Consider the following 10,103-nt stretch of genomic DNA (forward strand, 5'->3'; position numbering starts at 1 on the left):
GAACTCGTAAGTTCACTTTGGTGCAACACATATACACTTGATCTCAGATTCGACTTGAGATCACACTGAAACAAGGATCTTACAATCTCGGATCCGAACAGTTATTGGTGCAACCGGCCCTAAGGGATTGAAATGTGAGTAATATGGATCTTACAATATAATATATAATCTAAAACTTATTGAACGGTAAATAAAATATTGTATTTTTTAAGTTTTTATACTCAAGTAAGTATTTACTATTGAACCGATTAAATTTTATTATAAAAAAATTAGTTTAATACATATGATTCGTTCGCTGCTCCGCCGTCATGACTCAGAATTGTGAGCACAGAGTTTGAACTTGAGTGGTTCTATGTAACTATAATCTGTGAGGCCTGTCCTCTTGAGTCTCCGTGGCTTGCCATGTGACTTACGAAACTAACTTAACATTTACATATGCCACTGCGGGGCTCTGCTGAGGACCTAAGAGTTGTGACGTTATAATAAATACTAAGGTGTGCTGATTGACACAGTGGAACTGGTAACTCCTAGTGAAAAGTTGTGAACATATGTGTTTCAGTTATTTTCACTCAGAAGAAAATATTTCATCAAAACAATTTAACCAAGAATACAAGAACAGGTTTTAACATGATATTCATATTAAGACATTATTTAAACAAACTAAGAACTTTAAAAACCAAAAATATTTTTGCAAATTCCTGAATTTTGCTTAGCAGCAATAGCGAATTTTGATCATGAGTTTTTTTCTAAAAATATTTGGAAAATTATACTTTTTTTCTCAGGAACTATAAAAATACATAGGCACTCTTATGAGAGTTGGTGTCATTCGTTTATTTTATATCTGCGTTTGAAATCTTTTATTAAATGAACTAATAAATTTTAAAAAATAAAATATTTTTGTATATAATATTGAATACATAATGAAATCTAAATTTAATAAAATATTTTATCCTATTTATAACGTAAAAATGCATTAAAAAATGAAATTTTCAAAAGAAAATTACACGTAAATATAATCTTTGTAAGACTCCATCTGTCTCTTTGTGTCAATATTAAGTTAATAATTTTTATAAATAAGAAAAATATTGACTCAAGAATACTGCCGCGTGGAACTCCCATGCAATATTGTTAAGAGTTTCCTGATATATTTACTATTTTTTTTAAAAATCCACGAGACATTCTATACTGTTCAAGCATATTTGCCTAACTTTATCAAATTCCTCAGGGAGAAATTTGTGTGAAACTGTCAAAAGCCGCGAAGAGAGAAAACCTTGCACTAATACATGTTTTACCTTGTTGTATGGCTTTTTATACAAGATTAGTAATACAAGGTTAGTAAAACCTTCATTGGTACATAGGCATCTTCTAAAACTATAAATATTCAATGACCACGTTTTATTGTTACAAAAAATGTGTGCGTGTACTTCTGTACGCGCGTTAGAAGTTATACTTACATGGCGTAGTAAAAACCGAACTTCGATTTTGCATGCAAGTAACTAAAAGAATTAAAATAATAAAAGGATTTGAGTGATATTATAAATACTGTTGTAAAATATACATTCAAACAACTTCAATTTTTAAAATAAATACTCAATATACAATATTAATGAAAACACATGTAATCAATTTAATAAAATAATCGATATGACTTTTGATTAATAATAAAAACCAACAAATATACTGAATATTTATTTTAATTATTTATTTAAAATTAATTAAACAATTTAAAACATCGAATGCAAATAAATTATACATACAGGAACAAAACCTCAATTATAAAAATACAGTTTAAAAGGTTTATAAACACAATTTATGTTACTAATATCCGCAATAAATAAATAATTTTAAATATATGGACCAATATTCGATACCATTCACTAAAGTATTTTATTTAAAAAAATTTTTATAATTTTATTTGTATGCAGCATTTTTTTCATCCTTTAAAATTTCGTTGTATGCTGCGTGCGCATCGTAAAAATTCAATTTCATTTTTTTTCATAACGCGTCTCAAGAAGTATAACTTCAAAATTCAATATTATTTATATATATATATAAATATATATTTCTTAATCGTACAAATAATACTAGGGGTGTATATAATACATATGATGTAAGTAATAACTGCTCTTTAAGTGGTTTTCTGAGAAGAGCCGTACGACGCAAAGCCAAGGCTGGACTTCCACTGCTTTCACTTCCGAGCTCCTTGATGATGCTTCAAGAACGCTTTTGGCCTTGAGAGGACAAAAACCCCCGGCCCATTAGGCTGCGAATACGTGCACCGCTCATTAGCCACAGCCGCACGGACGCGCGCGGTTTTTCCTTATGGCCTTCCGCGCGTCTTCGTGGAACCAAGCCGTCACCAACACGGGTTATCAGTCTGGAGGGGCATTACTTATCCTCTCGCTCCTGAATCACGTGTGCCTCTCGGGACTGCCCCACGTCGCGATCTGTCGCGTATTTAACCACGGACATCAACTGCGGACCTTAAATCTGCGGGTTGTCTGCGCTGTAGTCGTCCTCAGCTCCGGAGAGTAAAGGTAAACCTTCCCATCGGTATTCACGGAGGGTAATTGCCCTCTGGGCTGAAATCAGGACGTATGTGTAGACAGAGAGAGATTTATGGGTGCGATAGTGACTTAGCACTTAGCTAAAGATTGTCTATGATTATATATTGTTGAAAACCGTTGGCCAAAATTGGATATACACCATTACCTCACGATTCGCCTCCGGGACAGTCATTTTCATCTGGTGTAACTAACCCCAAGTTCAATTGTTTACAAATAGTACGCCAGCAGACAATAAGGTTTTGGTTGAAAAAAAAATTAAATACAGCATAAATTTGACGCGAAACATTAAAATGCGTTAATAATCTATATTAGTACAAGAGAGCAGGTATGCCTGTAGTTCGTGTAGCTCGGGTTGGCGAGGCCTAGAGCCGAGGAATTTGGTACACGGATCCTCCAGAAATGTCCGTTTGGACCTCCAAGAGAATTTTTTTTTCTTCAAAATTCTACTAAGTTCTTTTCGAATACGTTTTTCCGATGTTCTCTTCGGCAAAGGCTATTGCATTGGTGATGTCTCATTCCCTTTTGTATCTTAATCCAGTATTTTTTCATTATTATCATAGCCATCATTTGGTTTTAAAAATGACAGCTTGAAGGCTTTTAAAAATTGTTGACTCCAAGATGGCTTCTTTGATTTATATTTCTTCCCGGTATATCTTAGTTCTAACGATAATTAGTTTTTGTTTCATAAGTTTACTTTCGAATTCTAATTATATTTTCTTTCTTTTCCTTGGAGGCGCAGCGGTAGCGTTCCCACGAGGAGGGACGTGTATTATGAGCAGTAGAGTGACGTAGCAAAGCGCGGGTCAGCAACTAGTGTAGTATAAACACTTGATGGCTTGACACTCGGACACACAGCATAACGCACCAAATGTTCCCCCCACGACGAATACTTTTAACAGGTATGTATATTGGCATTTCTACTACGTAGTATTGGTTGCAGTTGATTTTTAGGCCGCTGAAGAATACTATTGACTTTACATGTGAACACGCTGTCGTTGGTTACCATAACCTGTGGGTTTTACGCCACCCAGTATACGGTTGAAAGAACCACGCATTGTTTCACACACACTCACAGTGTTGTTTGTGTTCGCCAGCTCAGACATGAAGGTGTTCGTGGCGACGCTCCTGCTGGCAACTGTCGCCGCTCATGTCGCCTCTGCGCTGCCAGCGAGACAGGGAGACGCTCGAAGCCCGGTCCTAGAGGCGCAGGTAAGGCCTTCGAGCAGCTGATGTCACAACTTACAAACACACAACACTACATTCTCTACGTGATGCCTGTTTTCAGTTATGTTCTTCTATCTAGTGACAGTTCTACATTATGTATTTTGGTGTTGTATGTTTTTAACTTATGTGTTTCTAAGGTATGGCTGTACTAAATCATGTGTTTCTAAGTTGTGACAGTTCTAAGTTATAATTTTATAAATTACGGCGATTCTAAGATGTGTAGTTCGGCTTTGTGTGTTTCTTAACTACACGTTTCTAAGTTAAGACAGTTTAAAGTTACGAAGTTTTTATGTTGCCTGTTTCGGTATTGTGTGTTTCTAAGTTAAATTTTATTGGATACGATCGTCCTAACTTATGCCAGTTCTAAGTTAAGTGGTTTTTTTTAAGAATTCTAAGTTATGAGTGTTCTAAGTTTTATTTTTCTAAGCTATGTGTGGATTACCCTTCTAGCAACCAGCGGTCAGAGGCTTATGTAGACACCACATGAAGACATTTACTGACTAGGCGCCATTTCCAATTCAACAGTTATCAACACACAATATTAGTTATGCTGTTTATTATCAATAACTGTATTCATTATGTCATAGCTAGAGCAAAGTTATTTTGTACTACTTGGGATAGTTCCGCACTTACTTGCACATAAACAATCCAATGACTTCCGTTCTTTAGCTACCGCCACATTCTACCTTCTTTCTGAATTGCATATGGATTTTCTTAATGTTCTTTTTGGCTTTCTGTATCTCAGGGCGCGTCAAAGACCCATGATTTTATGATATTAAAATGTATAATGGTATCCATTTTAGACCGTCTGAGAATTTCGTAGGTATATAGTCAGAGCGCTTAACTGAAGTATTATCAACATTAACCCTCGTATAATAGTCTCAGAGAAATTATCTGTGTGCTTGTATGTGTGCGTGCACTGTACCTTTTCGAGGAATCATTAAATATGGGTACTGAAAATTAGTTATTGCGAAAGATGAATTAATTTCATAGACCACTATTTCTGAAAGTCAAGATCTTGTAGAGACACCTTTCAACGCCAGTCACACTCCCATTCAGGAACTATGTTGATGTAGATAACAGAACACGCAACAACGTCACGGTTCTGCGTTGTCGACTCCCATCAGCATACCTAAGTTACTGACAATAATAAAAGAGTTCGTATACTTATATTCAGAGTATGAGCCCCTTTTATTTGTCAATGCAGTGTTATTTGCCCAAAGACTTTCCACCTTGCCGGCCTCTTGAGTGAGGGAAACCCAGTTTAAGTGTGGTATAGACGTGTCGCTAACCAGTCAGTTGGCCCAGGCTACTTGCCCCGCACCTGAGCACTGTCAAGCGCTCACCTCAACCAGTACTTCACACTGTGACTCCTCAGCCACTCAGGGACCCGTGATCCTGTGACGCCTGGCCAACCCCAGGCTAGCACCTGAGATATACCGTCTCTCGTACGTTCAGCCGTCTTGGTGAAGGGCATCCTTGCTGGGCTTACTCCAAGCACAGTAGCAAGCCACTGCAGCCGCCAGTCCAGCACCAGTCCAATCCAGGGCAATACTAAGAAAACCTCAGCAGGGGCCTTTTCCTCCATAATATAAGAGATTATTTGATATCTAATACCATCTATAAGTAGAGACAGGGAAATTTCGCGTGTTCAGTGACCTCTAGGATAAAGTCCACAATCCTCTGCTTGCTCGGGAAAATGTCACCTGTTCATTGGCTGCTGACTTGTGAGTCGTCTCGACTGGGTAGCCTGTGATTCGATACTTCTATGGCAGAAGCAGCTTAAAGGTATAATTATTTTAATGTTGTTAGTACATTACGAAATTAATCCGCGAAATTTTTCTGGTCTCTACCAATAAGGATCGCAAGCTGTCGCAGTCATTCTCTGGAGTTCCTTGGAATGAAGTTCTAGCTGCGTCGAAGGCAAGGATTTCACCGAATTTTCGGTCGACCTTGTAGTCACCATCTACAGGCTAGCAGTTACTCTACTGAGGATCTTGGAAATCCTCCTGCCTCCTGGTTGTCGAACAGAAGAAAGGAAGGCTGTGACTGGCCCACAGCTTCAGCCAATCAGACCAGAGTGTTTAAAGGCAGGAGAGTTTCCAAACTCCTCAGTAGGTAACTGCTACCTTGACGATGGCGACCTTCACGGAACTGGCCACCGATGTGCCGCAGGAGCTGGAACGCGCTCGCCGCTCGCCCGCCGACGGGGACTCAAAGCAAGGCCGCGGAGGCGTCAGGGTGGACGTGCGCGAGGAGGACCGTGTGGGCGTGGTGGCCGAGGTCAGGGGTCACGGCACCGTGTGGCGGAGCGACGACGGTCGCAGCCGTGTCGACGCCCGCGGCGAGTGGTCCAAGGTGCTGGATGGGCCGCAGTGGGGCAAGCCCCGCCACGGTGCCGGCATCTCCTTCAGCCACGACTTCGGCGACGACTGACCGCATGACGTCACATCCCCACGAGTCCACCTACCACCCAAAACTGTGAATATTCCCCCTGAATAAAGTTCCATAACATTAAAATGCAAATGTGTTTATCATTTGATTTGTAGAGAACTGTTTTAAAGTACCGGCATCTCATAGTCTGATTACAAAATCAGCCTATTAGCATACATTTTGTTATAAACACTCGTACCCGCATGGAACCTTTACACACTAGCTTTGGATGAGCAAACAAGCCATTAAAATATGTGTTAGTCACCTGAGTTCAAAGAAATTACGAAATTTATGTGAGCCATTTTAAGCACAATTTACTCTTTGTCTTGTGTGCTTCATACAAGTGCTGAAAATTCTACAGTTCGTTAAGTAAACAAACGAAGGTGCATCAGAAAATGTCAACAAATGCAAGAATTCAATACTTTATTTTTTATTTTTTAAAAATGAGGCTGAGTTGTGTTACACATCCACTGGTTTAAGGTGTAACGTCTACAACAACAAAATTTCTTCAAATCATATTGTATTGAAGCTAAACAGAGTTGAATTCAACCGAGCAATAATCGCATGAGGCGGTGGCAGACTGTATGGCTTCCAAGCAAACTTACCGTAAACATTTAGAGCGCAACAGAGTCTACAAATTAATGACATCTATTACATAACTGGAGTGCCGCCACATGTAGCCGGAGGAAAAGGATTGTTCCGAGCTTTCGCACAAATGCTGATTGGTTCCGAATTGCAGCGCATCAGTGGTCCTGCATCTGCTTCGATTGGACTAATTTTAATGTCAGTTGGCTCACAGACGTCTTCGGCAGATATTATTTGAATGTTATCTTCACTCGCTATGACCATCGCATTGGGTACAATGGCGGTAGAGGAGCTAGTGCCGTCGTTATTCGAGTGCTCCCTTCACCGTCTGGTTCACTCGGCGCCTCGAATGTGACCCAGAGCCTCCTCTACAACCACGTGTGTCATATACCTATGTGTTAGTCTGAGACTACATAATGATATTTAAGATTTTCGCACGCTTACATTAAGTTTTTACAAAGAAATAACTGGCTAAAAGTAAATTACTATTACTTACCTCTATACACAGACAACCAAATCACTGCGCTACTACGTCTGTATTTTGAGTTACACTAGACGGAAATGACCGAGAGCGCCAATTTTGATTATTTAAAGCTGCGCCCGCCCTCCCACTTACCCCATCTCCCCACAAGGCTAGACAGTGACACGAATTCAATGTTTTATTAGCTATCTGCCAATACATGCTAAGAAAAGACACGGCACTTGCATATTCGAGGCTAATAGTTAAGAAGTTGTTAAGGCGAGACGATATAGACGTTTTCGTTACGATCCAAATTTCTATCCTGGTACCCGGTAGGTTTCGGTCTTATTTTAAATTTTTTCACGTCAGAAATATCCAGTCTAGATGAACACAGCATTGAGTTTATTAAATTAGCATCTGAAAGAAAATGAATTAATGAGAACCTTATATAGAGACCATTTTCATTATATTTTTAACTTATTATGGCAGATGAAGAATACTCAAGATGTTAAGAGATGATAAAAGCCCAGGAGATGATTTCGTGTAAAGTAGAGTTAAACTTCTTTTGGCGACCAAAGACTCTAATCACAATGATTTTGCGTGGGATTTTTCCAGCAGTTTAGGTTTTTAACCATTTTAACTTCCTCTCCACTTGTGTGTTAATGTCGTGTAGGACACTGAGCAGGTTCTAACATATCATGCATGAATAGCACAGTTCCATGTGGTCAGGCTGAAAGGTGTCTAGCTGGAGCAGCAGATGTAAGAAGAACTCAGGTTCTCGTGACGATGAATACTTATTTTAAAATTATACTCTTAGTTTACAAAATAAGCAGTTTTGAGGTCTCCAGCGTAAGATATTTTAGTATATACCCAAAATCAATTTGATCTACTGTAGCCTAAATAGAGTCTATGTAGCCGCTATCGCTTTGGAGTTAAGCTAATGAGGTTGAAACTGTGGCTAAAGATTGACCAATCTCTAGAATAACTCTATCATTTTCAAACAATGGACCATTTTTCAAATTTTTAGAAGCGTCTTGAAATTTGTAAGCACTTTTGTCCATAACCCTTTATATGAACGAGTCCTTTTTCTGTCTTACTTTGGTTTCTGTAATAGCATGATACTATCCTTATTTCAGACAGACTTGCAGATATACAGTGAGTGACAGAAGACCGTACGCACCCTAACTTTGAAATGAATCGTCGAGGAAAGGTAAGTATGGTTTTTCTGTATTGAGAAAAGCAGGACATGTGATGCATTAATATTGAAACTTTAGTAATTGATTAGAAAAAAATAAATAATAATTCGATGACTAAAAAGGCATATTGTATCAACCGCGTATCACACGGGACCATCTCTGCTAGCAGTTTACCAATTGTGCCAAGATAATAACCAGGAGTAAATATGTAAAGGAATATTTATAGAAAAGAATTTTACAATTTTAAGGAATGAATGAAGTGGCGAGACGATGAGTCACGCCTGGGACCATTGAACCGCCAGCGGGTTGTTAATACATGAAATGCGAACACGATATGCCATTATCTTAAAAGCAACGCGATTTTAAGTACTATTCTAAGAAGGGAATGCACAAACAATAACAAGTATTCAGTTCATGCAATATCATTTTACGACATGTTCCTGATTTAGAATCAGTAAGAATTTTATGCGTTTGTTTACATTGGCGATTGGTCTATGTCAAAAGACCAGATCTTGAGTATATAAACATATACTACAAAATTGGCCATATGTAAATATGAAGATGTATTCGGTCAACGATAAATTTTGTCGACGAATAAAAGCATTCTTGTTCATACAATCTAATGGATTTGACAATCATATACGCCATAAATTTTAGTGTTTATTCAGTACACGGTACAAAAAAAAAAGACGACAGGCTTGATAATAAATATTGCCAAAAGTTCACATCCCGAGCAGCTGTGCTTCATTGATCATATAATACTATGAAGTACTGTGAAGTGCACATATGTCTCCGAACGGTCAAGACGAAAACATGGGAAAGATGTTGAAGCCGATTCCACCACCACTGCCCTTTACTTTGGAGGAGATCAAGATTCCTGTAGAACTGGTGTTCTACGTGGGGAAGTTCCTCGAGTTTCAAGACTACCGGAGTTTCATTCAAGCTCTTTGGCCCCAGAATGACCCCAACGACATTTCTCCGCGAGAGTTATGGCAGTTGTCAACACACCAGTTCACAACTGCGTTCTGCAATGGAAGGTGCCTACATGTTGAATGCAACTTTGACCCTTGGAGAGGAAAAAACGACCGTGTTATGATGAAGACGAACGATTTGTTGCCTCTATTCGGTGGACTCCTACCTCCAGAGACAGATGAATTCGTATCCATATCGACGTTGGAAACCTTTGCCAGGAAGAACATTCACCTGAACACGTGTTTGGACTACCAATACGCCTCCTGCTCATGTCATCTTAAAAACAATGAGGAACAGAGAGCTGCAGCACCCATAAGACCTGTGGTGGACAGTTGCAGATACGGACATTTCCACCATTACTGCGCGGAACACCTTGCAGACTGGATGTTGTCCCGACTTGGATGATGCGACGCTTTTTTAATCATATTAAGATACATCACTTATGTTCGAGGGGGTTATGTGCAGATTTCACCACTGCCAAATATGCTTTAGTGCTTCAGAGTGAGATGGTTTAAGGCTGTGACAATGAATAAATTTAAGATAATGAACGATGTGCTAGTTGCAGATTAACAGCAGCGGTTTTGAAGCAAGCAAAAAGCTTGTAGAGGTATGCCAATTATATCGTAGGTACCATACGTGTTACTATGTTTTAACATTTTTGTTAGT

At 38.9% G+C, this 10,103-nt stretch overlaps 1 protein-coding gene across 1 annotated transcript; it reads left to right on the forward strand.

Annotated features, from left to right (window-relative positions):
- Positions 1-2,453: 2,453 nt before the first annotated feature.
- LOC134529236 (uncharacterized) lies at positions 2,454-6,317 on the forward strand. Its single transcript, XM_063363127.1, has 3 exons — positions 2,454-2,537; positions 3,662-3,776; positions 5,967-6,317. Exons 2-3 carry the CDS (start codon positions 3,669-3,671, stop codon positions 6,225-6,227), a joined length of 369 nt encoding a protein of 122 aa, XP_063219197.1. The 5' UTR covers positions 2,454-2,537; positions 3,662-3,668; the 3' UTR covers positions 6,228-6,317.
- Positions 6,318-10,103: the final 3,786 nt, after the last annotated feature.

Source organism: Bacillus rossius, chromosome 1, assembly GCF_032445375.1.
Source record: "Bacillus rossius redtenbacheri isolate Brsri chromosome 1, Brsri_v3, whole genome shotgun sequence".
NCBI classification, from domain to species: Eukaryota; Metazoa; Arthropoda; class Insecta; order Phasmatodea; family Bacillidae; genus Bacillus; species Bacillus rossius.

Coding starts and splice junctions, on each gene's coding strand:
- LOC134529236 (XM_063363127.1), top strand. CDS start 3,669: ATGAAGGTGTTCGTGGCGACGCTCCTGCTGGCAACTGTCGCCGCTCAT. Junction 3,777..5,966: donor GCCCGGTCCTAGAGGCGCAG/GTAAGGCCTTCG, acceptor GATGTGCCGCAG/GAGCTGGAACGCGCTCGCCG.